The sequence below is a fragment of the Tiliqua scincoides genome, chromosome 5 (genome assembly GCF_035046505.1).
Source record: "Tiliqua scincoides isolate rTilSci1 chromosome 5, rTilSci1.hap2, whole genome shotgun sequence".
Classification (NCBI taxonomy): Eukaryota; Metazoa; Chordata; class Lepidosauria; order Squamata; family Scincidae; genus Tiliqua; species Tiliqua scincoides.
In genome coordinates, this window is record NC_089825.1 from 137,865,210 (window position 1) to 137,879,253 (window position 14,044).

Here is a 14,044-nt window from a genome sequence, read left to right on the forward strand (position 1 = left end):
TTTCTCAAATACATGTGCAGGAAACTGGAACTTCTCTCTCCTCTTCTCCCCACCCCACTCCCTCCCACAAGCATGTTGCATTATGTTGGAAGGGGGGGGGGACCTCCATGAATAACTTCAATCAGGATTTGCAGATCTTGTTTCCTGTACAAACCAACACAAGTTGAGGTGTTTTTTGTTTGTTTTGCATTTTCAGCTCACTTCAAGAACACTGAGACCAAATGTGAAATAAGGCAGTACAGGTACGGGCAGAGCCCACAAAACATCCTAGGGGCTAGTGGCCATCTCTCCGTGAGGCAGATGCTGCTCCAGTCACTGTCACCTGAGTGGAACTGCAGGGCATTTGATGGGGGAGGGGGTCACATCTGAAATGTCACTGCATTTGGAATCTTTGTGGAATTCCTTCATCTGCAGCACGCATGATCAAATTAGAACTCCCTGGATGAGTGTTAGGTTAAAAACAACAACACAGGACTATCTGTGGTCTTCAGCAAAGCCGCATTCCTGAACAAGGAGGTCCTGGGTTTAAATCTTGCCTCTGCCATGAAGCTGGCAGCTTCTCATTGAAGAAGCCCTAATACATTTCTGAAGAACTCCAACGTCACCCAGATACAACCCAAAACCACTGCCTTAGATAACCAACCTCTCATTCTAGAAAAGTGACAGGATGCCATGCACTGGAAAGGTTCCCTAGCTGGGCAACGGAGCTCCAATACTCCCCAAAATGCAACAGAAGACCACTGCCCCTTAGATATGCAGCTGCTCACTCCAGGATGACACACATCCTGGACCATTTATGCAACAGTCTCTTGGAAAAACAGTGTCAGACAATGAAAAGTATGAACAAGAGGAAGGGGCTGCATTATTTTGCTACAATTTACAACCGTCGTTCAAATCACCCTACCTGAGCCTGCTGCTCCCAGCATGTTCAAAAATGCCACCCATCATCTTCAGGATTAACTAAGCTTTCATCTTCCTGGAGCTGTTTTTCCCTCTAGTACTGACAGGCTTTTATGATGAGAGTTTCCTCTGATCATTGAGTCTGATTTGATGACCCACCATTCTTCCTACAATGAAAAAGCAAGAGGAAGTCTCCCCCCCCCCCCCCGGCTCTTTGTCTTGTCTGTTCCTGGCAGCTATTTAAGTTCTTAGTGCACCAGTGGAGAAGCATCTTGGGGATGCATCACTTCCCTGAGGCAATGTCCTATTGTTATCCATGTTATTCATAACCAACTAGCGCTCCTGAATCCCTGAGGTTTTGTCCATGAAATAATGGGAGCCACTTGCAAAACCAATGCAATTCTTTGTGGCTTTGGGTTCTAGTGAGCCACAATGCAGTCAGCCAGATGCCCATCTCAGCCAGATGCCCCAAAATGTCATTTGTGGACTTGACCTAAGGAGGTCACATAGGGGTTCTATAGCAAAGGGAGGTGGGAAACTCCCGTACAAAGTTGTTGCGTTACTGCGCTTTGTACCACATTGTACCTGAGGTCATTGCTCTTGAGATTTTCCAGTATGGGCATCTCCAGAAAGTAACAGAGGGTGGGGTAAGTTAAAGGAATAACTCTGTATCCACAGCACTTAGCAAAACTATCTCATGTCTTGCAGTGTTACGGAACTGATATGGGAAGAGATGCTCTATGCCTCTACAGATGATTTCTGTACCTGCCTGACTGGCACCAGGTTGCAGGGGGCATTGGTGCAAAGCCCTGAAGTGGGGCCTTCATCTCTCTACTCACCCTTTTCCTGAAGGTGCATGGGCTGTTATCTTGACCAGTGGTAGTGGGGGTTCTGGAGTTGGTCCAGCCAGATGGACCCTCTTTGGGACTTTGGACCCCCTCTTTGGGCCAGATGGACCCCCTAACCCCGAACCAGTGCTTGATGTGGCTGATCTGGTGTCTGGGCTCCCAGTGGGCTCCCTGCCTGTCTTTTAAAGCTAAATATGTACTACTGCCTAACACCAAACTGCACCTGCTAAGCAAACACTTCCACCAGATCACTTTGAGAGATAGGCCCTGGTCTCCAGGAAGAGTGTTTCGGCCTCAATCCTGGAAATACAACAGTTTGGACAAACTGAATAGTTGTACTCTGGGTCTCTGGCCACAGGCTTCTGTGTCCTTAGTTTTTCTTTGTGAGCCACAGCAGCTGTAGGTCCTGGCTCCCTAATTATTCAGGTCCCCTGCCTGTTATTTCTCTCTTCCAGGGCCTGGGAGGGGTTTTCTCCCCATGTATTCTTTGTTCAGACTTCTCTTTGCCTCCAGCTCCACTCTTTCTTGCTCTCCTCCCTCTCAGTTCCACTCCTCCTCCAGTTCCATTGCTCCCAATTGGTCCTTGCTTAACTGGCCAGCTAGCCTCTGGCTTAACACATCAGGCACCTTAAAGAAGGATTTGATTAAGGGTTCTCCTGGTATATTGTTTACAGTGTACTTACTCTGATAGTGTTTACAAAAAGGGTTGTGAAGATCAGAATTTAAAAAGTTAATGAATAAAAATGTATCTTATTATCTTTTATTATATTTTGAAAAAATTAGAGACTGTACAGTTCTTAGGTAGGTTAGTTTTCAGGATCTGGCCTTGAGTAAAATCAGACAAAATTGTTAGACACCCCCCTAACACTCCCCTGACTTATCTGAGGGTCATTGAAAATTCCATGATTTTGGTGCAAAACCTGCCCTTGACTTATCTGTGAGATTGACTTATAAGCAGGTATGTACGGTAATTATGATTTCGTTCCATTAGATTCCATTATTCACCCCATCTAGTGGCTGAATGTGGTATAGTGTCTATACCAATTCATTCTGGGGCGACAGTAGAGGAGCAAGAAACCTGATAATGGGTCTTTAAAGCTATTTTTCCACTGATTTTGTATCCACTGATTTTTTAATCCACTGGGGGTTCCAGAACAGAACCCTATACCCTATACATGACCTATACCTTTATTTGGCAATCTTCAGCCGATTTCAGACCCAGTCGCTTTATGTTCCTGCCAGCAAGCAGCAAAAACATGAGCAAAGCACAAGGTGCCTGGGCCCAGAGTGGGACAAAGAGACTCAGGAAGTGTGGTGTCACCCCTCCTGAGGGTGATACCCAATGTGGCCCACACCCTCCTTGTGACGTTACTGCAGTTTCTGTTATCACACTTGCCACTGAACACACAGGTGTGCATTCATATGAACAGAACACACCTAAGGCAGGCCTTCAAAAGAGCAAAATAACCTTAGCCATTTCGGGAAGCAAAAGACATGGGGGTCGGTCGTCACAATACATTCATATCACAGAACTGTGAGACATAGATCTACTGGTGTCCTCTCCCCTCTCTCTGCATTCTGCTGCTGACTCAGGCTACAATCTTATCCACACTTACCTGGCATAGGCCCTATTGACAGTAATGGGACTTACTTCTGAGTAGACATGCATAGGATTGGGCTCTCAGATGGTAACATAGAGATCAGGAAGAGGTGTGCTGCTGAGCACTAACCATTGGAAGCTGCTACCCTTGGCCTGTGGCTTTCCCTAGCTCCTTAACTCACAATTGTTTGCAATATATAGAGTTTGAAAGATGGGGGTGACGTTTCTATTGTGATTAGGATTGGGCTGCCATGATTTCAGGGTCCTGGAATAGGAGAGACCTGCTCCCCTGACACTGACCCCAAGCCTCAGTCCTTGCTTGGATGCCCCACATGTATTTAATGGGCCCCATATGAATCCCACAGTCCAGCTTTCCACTTGGTTTATGGCTCCCTGATTTCTCCCTACAAAAGACACTGACCAGGCACAAACCCATTCATGCCAAACTTATGGGCTGTCCTTGTCAGTTTTAATCTCCTTCTGGGTGCCAAGTTCTACCCTTCTGAAAGAAAGAGGCCAAGGCAGAGGATTAGGGTTTCCATCTTTCACTGGCATTCCAAGAGCTCAAAACTGGAAGCAAAGAACTAAACTAAAAATCAAGGTGACCAGGGGTGATGAAATTTGGCTTTAATCACCACATGCCAAAGTCACAAATAATTGCATCAGTTTTGCAAATGGTTTGCCTTGTTTCACCCGCAAGAACCTCAGCAATTTAAGAGCCCTAGTTAGTTATTAATAACACAGATGACAACAGAACTTTGCCTTAGAGAAAAGATTCATCCCCAAGAGCTTTTAGAACAAGAATCTTCACTGGTGCACCAAGAACATAAGTAGATGCCACCATCAGACTAGAAACAACGAGCCATAGGCAAAAGAAGGCTTCCACTTGTTTTTCATTGTAGATCACCTGGTGGGTCATCAAACCAGACCATGGAATCTCTCACCTTAAAAGCCTAACAGGAGTGGTGTGAAGAACATCTCCAGGGAGTTTGAAGCTTAGTTAATCCTGAAGACAATGGGTGGCTTTTTTGCTGGGAACGACAGCTTCAGGTAGGGTGATTTGAAGGAAGGTGAGAAATCTTTGCAGTGCAACTCATTGCAGTGCATCTCATCCTGTCATTTGCATGGAGTGAGATGTTGTTTATCTAAGGGAATGGTTTCCAGATGTATTTTTGGGAACATCCCTGTTCCTCAGGACTGTATTAAGTGTTGCTCAGTAAGGAGATCCACTAGGTCTGGGGTCGGCAACCTGTGTTTTCAGAGCCGCACGCAGCTCTTTCAGCCGTCTGAAGGGGCTCTCGAGTGGGGGCTAGAAGCGGGGCGCCTTCCCCACGGCCGCTGCCCAGCCAGCTCAGCCCCGAGGTTCAGCCCACTGCCTGGCGAAAAAGGAAGGGCGCAAGGAAGAGGTGCCCGGCTGCCCTGTGTGGGAGGGTCCCGCCCCCTTACCCAGCTTCCTCACAGTGGGGGCAGAGAGCAGGTCTGGGAGAGTGCCGCCGCCCCTGCCTGCCAAGGAAGGCGCTGCTGTGGGCGAAGGCGGCGCCCCGGCCCGGCACTCTCCAGCAGCACATCGCTGCAAGGCGCCCCCCCCCCGCGCACGCCACCAGCGGCTCTCCCGGACCTGCAATCCGCCGCCCCTGCCTGCCAAGGAAGGAGCTGCTGTGGGCGAAGGCGCTCTCCCGGACCTGCTCTCCGCCCCCCACTGTGAGCAAGCACCCTGCTGGGCAAGGACCCTCCCGCACAGGAGGGCGGGCGCTGGCTGTCCTTCCTCAGGTCGTCCCCCGCACACGCATGCGTGCAGGGGCAGGGGAGCCTCTTCTGGGGGGGGCTGAGACGTCGCTGTCCCCTGCTGGCGGCTTTGCAAGCAACCGAGCGCCCAGCCCCATGCCTGTCTACACAGAAGTAAGTTCCATTGGAGTCACTGGGGCTTACTCCCAGGAAAGTGTGGATAGGATTGGGCTGTGAGAGCCCAATCTCTCTCTGTGCCTGTCTACTCAGAAGTAAGTCCCATTGGAGTCAATGGAACTTATGTCACCTGTGACGGGGCGGCGCTGGGCAGTGCGAGGAGCGCCAGGAGGCAGCGGGGCAGCGGCAGGACTCCCTCCGGGACCCCCACCCTCGGGCTGCAGACCAGAGATGCGCGCCCAGCAGAGCTGCCCCCTTCACTGGCCGAGGGATGCTGTCCCACCCGGGGGGCCGCAGCCAGAGGCAGCAGGGGAGAGGCAGAGAGCAGCGGGGACGGGGGCAGGGCAGCTTCCACGGGCGAGGAGAGTCTCTCCTCTCCTTCCAGCCCGGCGCCCGCGGAGCGATCAAAGGGGTGTTCGAGGTCTGCCTGCAACAGCTCGCCCACCTCCCCTCCAGGCTGAGTGCTGCGCCCCCCTCCAGCTACGCCACTGCATGTGAGTGCCCTTGGCAGGGGTGTCTTTGTGCCTGGGTGTCCCAAAGGCTGTGCTTTCTGAGGCAGCACCTGCAGAAATATTCTTGGGGCCAACCTCGTCCTTCACTCTTGGGCAATACTGCTGTCCAGCCTGACCAATTTCCAGACTCAAAGATCTTGTGAACTTGACCTATTAAGGCAGCTAAATGTTCTTTGTTGTCTTCTCTCTGTTCCTTTTATCTACAGGATGCAGGAGAAAACATGGACTGAGAACCACACGACCATCACTCATGTCATCCTACTGGGACTCACCAGCCACAGAAGGGCACAGGTTGCCCTCTTTGTAGTCATCCTCATTGCCTATCTGATCACCATGGTGAGTAATTTACTCATCATCATGCTGGTCCAATCTGACTCCCGCCTGCACACCCCAATGTATTTCTTTCTCAGCAACTTCTCAGGCGTGGAGATATGCTTTGTAACTAGCATGGTGCCCCAAATGTTGGTTCATCTGCTGTCTGGGAGTGGAAGAATCTCCTTCAATCATTGCATAGCTCAGATGTACATTGTATCAGCTCTGGGTTGTACGGAAGGACTGCTGCTGGGTGCCATGGCCTGTGACCGGTACTTGGCCATCTGCTGCCCCCTGGTGTACCCCACGGCCATGAGCAGGAAGCGCTCTTTGATGATGGCTGTAGCTTCCTGGGCAGGAGCCTGCCTTCTGTCTGGGGTAACCACGGCCTCCATTCTGCGTCTCCCATTCTGTGGTCCCAACCGTATTGACCATTTCATCTGCGATTTTATCATGGTGATTAAGTTAGCATGCACTAATGCTCAGTTAGTTGAGCTCACCATCCTTGTGTTTGTGACTTTTATCCTACTTATCCCATTCCTTGCCACTCTGACCTCTTATGGGCTCATCCTGACCGCAGTGATGAGGATGCGCTCGAGTGCAGGCCGGAATAAGGCCTTCTCCACATGTGCCTCCCACTTACTGGTGGTCACCCTGTTCTATGGGACTATCATCATCCTGTACATGAGGCCTCAATCCAACTCCGCTAATAACAAATACGTGACTACCTTTTATGTCATCTTCACCCCGCTGCTCAACCCAATCATCTACACCTTACGGAACAAGGATATCCACGCTGCAGTCAGTAAGGTTCTCCATGGCGTAGACACTGGACGCAAAAGCTGAGCACTGGACTCCAGTAGAAATAAATGACTTGTACCAAAGAGAACATGGAATTCATTACATTCTGAAGGCCATCTCTCCAATCTGTGTAATAAACTGTACAATTTCATATAGATGTTTCCATCTGTTGCAGTGGCTTCTCTTGAATCCTTCTCTGAGGTAATTTTCTATGTACGGGGCATTTACTTGAAGGAAGTGAGGCACTAATCAGCAATGGCATAACTAGAGGGGGTGCAAAGCACTAAGTTTTGCAGGCACCTGCAAGCGTCCCTTCCCTTGGGAATGTCTCCTTTTGTTCCCACTGCCTGGAATGGCTCTGGAGGGAGAGGGGCCACTTGCATGGCGCATTCAGGTGCCTGCAAAACTTAGTGCTCTTCACCTTCTCCAGTTATGTCACTACTGATCAGTGCTGTGCTTCACCTACATTTAGAAAGTGATGCCAACCCAGGAGGGTTGCACAATACAATTTTTTTTAAAAGCTAAACTCACAGTTTCATGACATTTTTGCTCAGTTTTACCTGCGTGCACACCAGTGGTCCACAAAGTCTGCTGGCATACTGTGCAGTCTGCCATCATGGCAGCCTTCCCGCAAGTCTGTGGAGAACAGTCATAGGTGTAAGCAGTGATGTTGCTCGGAGCATGCAGGGGGTGCGGGCCCCACCAGGAGATACACTTGGGGGGGGAGTGACACTACTGCTGGCCAAAATTTTTAAAATCTTGGTATTTTCAAATACCATCATGTTGTATATCATTTGAAATGTAATTTCATGCAGAATGCAATGAAATGAACCATGTTGAAATATCTCTATTTTATCAAAAGTTATATCCAAAAAACCAACTAGGGCATTGTCCCGCCCGCTGCATGGGAGCAGGTCCATCATGGGCTGAAGCACTGGCCTTCCGTACCGGGTGATCCAAACCCTAGTGACTCCACTGGGTGTAAAGCCCAGAGGTCTGTGTTCTGCCAGCAGTACACTGGAGACTGGACACCAGCAGAATTACACTGGGGGAACGATGTTTGCAGGTGGATCAGCGGTGGGATGAAGTGGATCTCAGGGGCACCAATGTCCACTGAATCCTGTACCCGCATCCCATCCTGACCCATCCCAAAAAGGTATGCCAGCAAAAGAGCTAGTGTAGCTTTGTGGAGTCCTACAGGGAACAAAATGGCCGGGGAAGTAAGTACAATTTTTCCTTCCCTTTCCAGGCAGCCTGGACCTCTGCCATTCCAAAGGATGCAGTGAACTCTGTGTCATCAGTCCTACACTCTGCCACCGCTACACAAAAACACTGTGATGTTATTCCATAGTTCCACCATTTGACAATGATTAAAGTCATTGGCTAGACGAGTGCATGTGTTTGTTGTGTGCATGGATTTGGTGAGTGGGTGGACCAATCATTCTTTATATTGTAATTCTCAATATAATTCCAATAGCTCTTCTTCCATTACTCCTCTCAATTACTCCAGGTTGACCCATTGTGCAGTTGACCCTTCTTCACAGCAATCACTCTGAGCTTGATTGAGTCACTGAGGAAGTGTGCCCACTTGGCTGGGTCTTGCATGACATGACAACCTTTTTCATGCCAGAACCACAGCCTTGTTGGCAACCTTCAGTCTCGAAAGACTATGGTATCGCGCTCTGAAAGGTGCTTCTGGAACAGCGTCTAGTGTGGCTGAAAAGGCCAATTCGGGAGTGACAATCCCTTCCACACTGGGAGCAAGTGCAGTCTGTCCCTGGTCTGTCTCCCTGGCTATGGGCCTTCCTTCTTTGCCTCTTTGCCTCAGTCTGTTGGCCAAGTGTCTCTTCAAACTGGGAAAGGCCATGCTGCACAGCCTGCCTCCAAGCGGGCCACTCAGAGGCCAGGGTTTCCCACTTGTTGAGGTCCACTCCTAAGGCCTTCAGATCCCTCTTGCAGATGTCCTTGTATCGCAGCTGTGGTCTACCTGCAGGGCGCTTTCCTTGCACGAGTTCTCCATAGAGGCGATCCTTTGGGATCTGGCCATCATCCATTCTCACAACATGACCGAGCCAACGCAGGCATCTCTGTTTCAGCAGTGCATACATGTTAGGGATTCCAGCACGTTCCAGGACTGTGTTGTTAGGAACTTTGTCCTGCCAGGTGATGCCTAGGATGCGTCGGAGGCAGCGCATGTGGAAAGCGTTCAGTTTCCTCTCCTGTTGTGAGCGAAGAGTCCATGACTTGCTGCAGTACAGAAGTGTACTCAGGACGCAAGCTCTGTAGACCTGGATCTTGGTATGTTCCATCAGCTTCTTGTTGGACCAGACTCTCTTTGTGAGTATGGAAAATGTGGTAGCTGCTTTACCGATGCGTTTGTTAAGCTCGGTATCGAGAGAAAGAGTGTCGGATTGTGCAGAACCACAATCAATCAATCAATCAATGTGAAAATGGAACCCATGATTGGTCCCTCCCCCTCCTGGAATCCTATCTACCCCCTCCTCACTCCCTTTACACCCTCCCAGCACTGTTCACTGTAACCGAATATTCTTATTAGAAAGAGCAGGAAAAGTTACCATGTGTCAATGGTGTCACCCCCATAGCCCGCCCCATGGGTCGGCTTTGCAGATCAGCCACTTGCCATGACTCACCTGGTCCAGCTGCCTGAAGTGGTGCCTCTGAACAAGCCAGCTTGCTGCAGACCAGCTGATTGTCATGGCACTCTCAGGTCAGCTATCCACCGCAGCACCTCCAGACCAGCCAGTTTGCCATAGACCAGCTGCTCATTGCATGCTCCTAGGCCAGCTGCCCGATTTGGAGCCTCCAGACTGACTGGCTTACCGCACAAGACATTTTAGTATCACCCCCCAGTGGTGTCATCCAGTGTGGTCTACACACCCCACATCCCCCTATTGCAGGGGTCGGCAACCTGCGGCTCTTTCTGCTGCGGCTCCTCCCAGTGAAGGTGGCAAAGGGGGTAATAGGAGGCACCTGTGTTGGGAGGGCAGGCTGCTTCCCTCCGCCCCCTGAGCTCACTGCCCTCCTCTCCCTTCACCCCCCACCTGCCCCACATCAGTTTCCCTTTTCAATTTCAATTCCCCTCCCCCCCCAGCTCTGGCTTCTTCTCTTCCCCACCTCTGGAGTCTGTGTCCTTTTTTCCTTCCAGCAGGGTGCCTCTGGAAGGTGGGGGGAGTTCTTTAGTATCCATGTAAGATAAGCAGATGTCATAACCACCATATGTATTGGAATCCTGGAAGATCTGGTGAGGAGGTAGATGTGGTGTCAGCAGTGGCCCCTTTAAGGGTAAGACCTGGGCATCCAGCAGAGTGTGCTGCACAGCTGCAGCCACTTGAAGGCAATAGGGCCCTCAGGGATATAAGGAGCACCTGAGTGAGGAAGGGGTGTGTGGGTTGGAGTGGAGACTGACTGGGCTTATTGACTCTGACTTACTTTGGAATCTGACCTTGGCCTGTGGCTTGGCTTATTGACTTTAGACTCTGCCCTGGATACTCTGACTGACTTTGTGACTAATGGACTGCTGGAGACACTGAAGTTTGGTGTGTGGCTGCTGTGCCCAAGACCTGCTGAGGACCAAGGGTCTGCTGTAGTGGTGGGAGGCTGCTGGCAGGAGAGAGGACCTCTGCAGGTTGAACAGGTGAGCTACCCTGGAGGTGGGGTCCAGCGGGAGTGCAGGGCAGAACCACGGTCATTTGTTGGGGGGAAAAAGGGGAGCTAATTTGCTTAAAGTGGGCATAATTCTCCAGGCAGAGAATGGCCTTGGAATCAGGCAAAACACCATAGAGGACCAGGTGTCTGAAAACACAGGACAAGAATGTATGACAAAACTAACTGAAAGCTACAAGAGGGGGCTACATTATAAAAATGGGACCTATAAGAGCATAAAGGTTAAAAATAAAACTATATATGCAGTATTATCTTCATTTTAGATGTCAAAAGGGTTTTGTGGCTCCTGAGGTTTTTTTTCTTCCGGGAAACGGGTCCAAATGGCTCTTTGAGTGTTTAAGGTTTCCGACCCCTGCCCTATTGATACCACTGCTTCTAACACTAGTAGTCAAGGGAGGGGGCAGCAGAATGATTAAACAGCCAGGACTACTTTGGCTTCCCAAAAACAAAACACTGAACCTAACAAAGGAATTCAGAACCATTTATTTAACAAGGCTTTCTTGGCAGATCTGTAGAGGAAGATACAGTGGGCTTTCCTACTCTGGGGGCTACACTTCCCTGCAATACATGGAGTTGATGGGGTAGAGACAAGATTTGTATTTGAGCTCCTGTGATATAGAACAGTGTTTCTCCAACTGTGGGTCTGGACCCACTAGGTGGGTCGCGAGCCCGTTTCAGGTGGGTCCCCATTCATTTCAATATTTTATTTTTAATATATTAGACTCAATGCTACCATGGTATGCGACTGCATTTGGGGAAAAGTTACAGACCTGTACATTTAACAAGTTACTATGTATCTTCTTTTAACAATGATAGTAAATGGACTTACTCCTGGGTAAGTGTGGCTAGGATTGTTAAAAATTTTCTTGCTTGATGATGTCACTTCTGGTCATGACATCACTTCCGGTGGGTCCTAACAGATTCTCAATCTAAAAAAGTGTGTCCCAGTGCTAAATGTGTGAGAGCCACTGATATAGAAGACAAGAAACAGCCTGTGGCACTGGTCTCAGGTCTCAAACCTTGATTAGAGGCCAAATAAGTGTTCTTCACCCCAGGCCTCGTAGTTGCACAACCCACCACTGAACAATCTGTTCTCCAGGCACCTGTATCCATCAGAAGTATAAAAACATGTCCATGAAATTACAGCTGAGGGGTGTTCCATGCAGGAATCAGAGACTCAAAATTCAAAGGTTACCATCTTACCAGTGGACATTCCAGGCAAAAGGAAATAATTGGAAGGGAACCCAGTTCAAGGTCCCTTGACACATTATGGTACATTTCTGGTTTACCAAATCAGAACTGCATGATGAAAAACAAACTAATGAAAAACAAACACAGAGCGAAAACTCTGTTCCAACAGCACAGGGAGAAGCCTTGGGGATTTTGGAGCACTAATTACTTGTTTACAATCCAGATGAAAACAAGGATTTCCTGAGGGGAGAGATGGATCCCCCTTGAGATCAAACCAGAATCTGTATTACTGCTTTGTGATCTTAAATAGATACAGTCTTGAATTAGACAGGAACAGAGAGGAAGACATGATTAATTTTCTCTTTCACTATATGAGACAACAATTAAGACCTTGACTCAATCACTGGAGGCAGTCAGTGGAATCCTTCGCCTTCAAAGTCTTCCTGAATTGATTGGAAGGACATCTCTAAGGACCTTAATGCCTGGCTAGTCCTTTCTGAAGGTGATGGGCAACATTGTTGAAGGTGCTGGGCAAGACCATGTCAGGTGGGGTAATTTTAATGAGAAAACCTCAAATTTCCCCCAAGCTACGCAACAGATACCTCTTGATCAAAGCAAACATTTGTGCTTCTCTTCAATGCCAAATTCCTCTTGAAATGGTTTACAATGAAGTCAGTCTTGGAGGGTCCAATGAAATGCATATTCTGGAATTGGCCTTTCTTTGGTCATCAGCTAGAAGAAAGCAAGGGCAGGGTGGGACCAGGATGGAACTTCCTGGTGGTACAAACTGTTCAGCAGTGAAACAGTTTATGACTTGGAAGGTCATCACTGGAGGTCTTTAAGCAAAGGCTGGATAGCCATCTATTGGAGATGTTGTAGCTATGGACAACCTGCATTGGAAAGGGGTTCGACTCGGTGATCTTCTAGGTCCCTTCCAACTTTTATGATTCTAAGAGGATTTGTGATGGGAATGTTTTTGTTTGTGTAAAATCACATTGAGAAAATATAAGAACAGCCCCAGTGGATCAGGCCATAGGCCCATCTAGTCCAGCTTCCTGTATCTCACAGTGGCCCACCAAATACCCCAGGGAACACACCAGATAACAAGAGACCTGCATCCTGGCATTGGCATTCTGACATAGCCCATTTCTAAAATCAGGAGGTTGCACATACGCATCATGGCTTCTAACCCATAATGGATTTTCCTCCAGAAACTTGTCCAATACCCTTTTAAAGGCATCCAGGCCAGATGCCATCACTACATCCTGCAGCAAGGAGTTCCACAGACCGACCACACACTGAGTAAAGAAATATTTTCTTTTGTCTGTCCTAACCCTCCCAACACTCAATTTAGTGGATGTCCCCTGGTTCTGGTGTTGTGTGAGAGTGTAAAGAGCATCTCTCTATCCACTTTATCCTTCCCATGCAAAATTTTGTATGTCTCAATCATGTCCCCCCTCAGGTGTCTCTTTTCTAGGCTGAAGAGGCCCAAATGCCGTAGCCTTTCCTCATAAGGAAGGTGCCCCAGCCCAGTAATCATCTTAGTCGCTCTCTTTTGCACCTTTCCCATTTCCACTATGTCCTTTTTGAGATGTGGTGACCAGAACTGGACACAATACTCCAGGTGTGGCCTTACCATAGATTTGTACAACAGCATTATACTATTAGCTGTTTTATTCTCAATACCTTTTCTAATGATCCCAAGCATAGAATTGACCTTCTTTACTGCCGCCGCACATTGGGTTGACACTTTCATCGACCTGTCCACCACCACCCCAAGATCTCTCTCCTGATGTGTCACAGACAGGTCAGAACCCATTAGCCTATATGTGAAGTTTTGATTTTTTTGCCCCAATGTGCATGACTTTACACTTACTGACATTGAAACACATCTGCCATTTTGCTGCCCATTCTGTGAGTTTAGAGAGATCCTTCTGGAGCTCCTCACAATCACGTCTGGTCTTCACCACTTGGAAAAGTTTGCTGTCATCTGCAAACTTAGCCACCTCACTGCTCAACCCTGTCTCGAAAAGGACCGTCCCAGGACAGATCCTTGGGGCACACCGCTTTTCACCTCTCTATATTCCAGTGATCAGATGTGCCCAAGTTTAAAACCAGATCCTCATAATTTTAAAACATAGCGACATGTACTGGGCCACTGTGAGATACAGAAAACTGGGCTAGATGGGCCTTGGCCTGATCCAGTGGGATTCTTCTTATGTTCTTACGACATTTCTAAATTTCTAAACAGCCCAAGCAATTGGAGTAGTTTGGCAGCATCAATTTTTAACTCA

General features: G+C 48.6%; 1 protein-coding gene across 1 annotated transcript; it reads left to right on the forward strand.

Annotated features, from left to right (window-relative positions):
• The first annotated feature begins 4,820 nt into the window (after nt 1-4,820).
• On the forward strand, nt 4,821-7,030 carry LOC136651604 (olfactory receptor 2D2-like). Its single transcript, XM_066628164.1, has 2 exons — nt 4,821-5,049; nt 5,969-7,030. The coding sequence occupies exon 2, from the start codon at nt 5,970-5,972 to the stop codon at nt 6,918-6,920; it is 951 nt and encodes a 316-aa protein (XP_066484261.1). The 5' UTR covers nt 4,821-5,049; nt 5,969; the 3' UTR covers nt 6,921-7,030.
• The last annotated feature ends 7,014 nt before the right edge of the window (nt 7,031-14,044 follow it).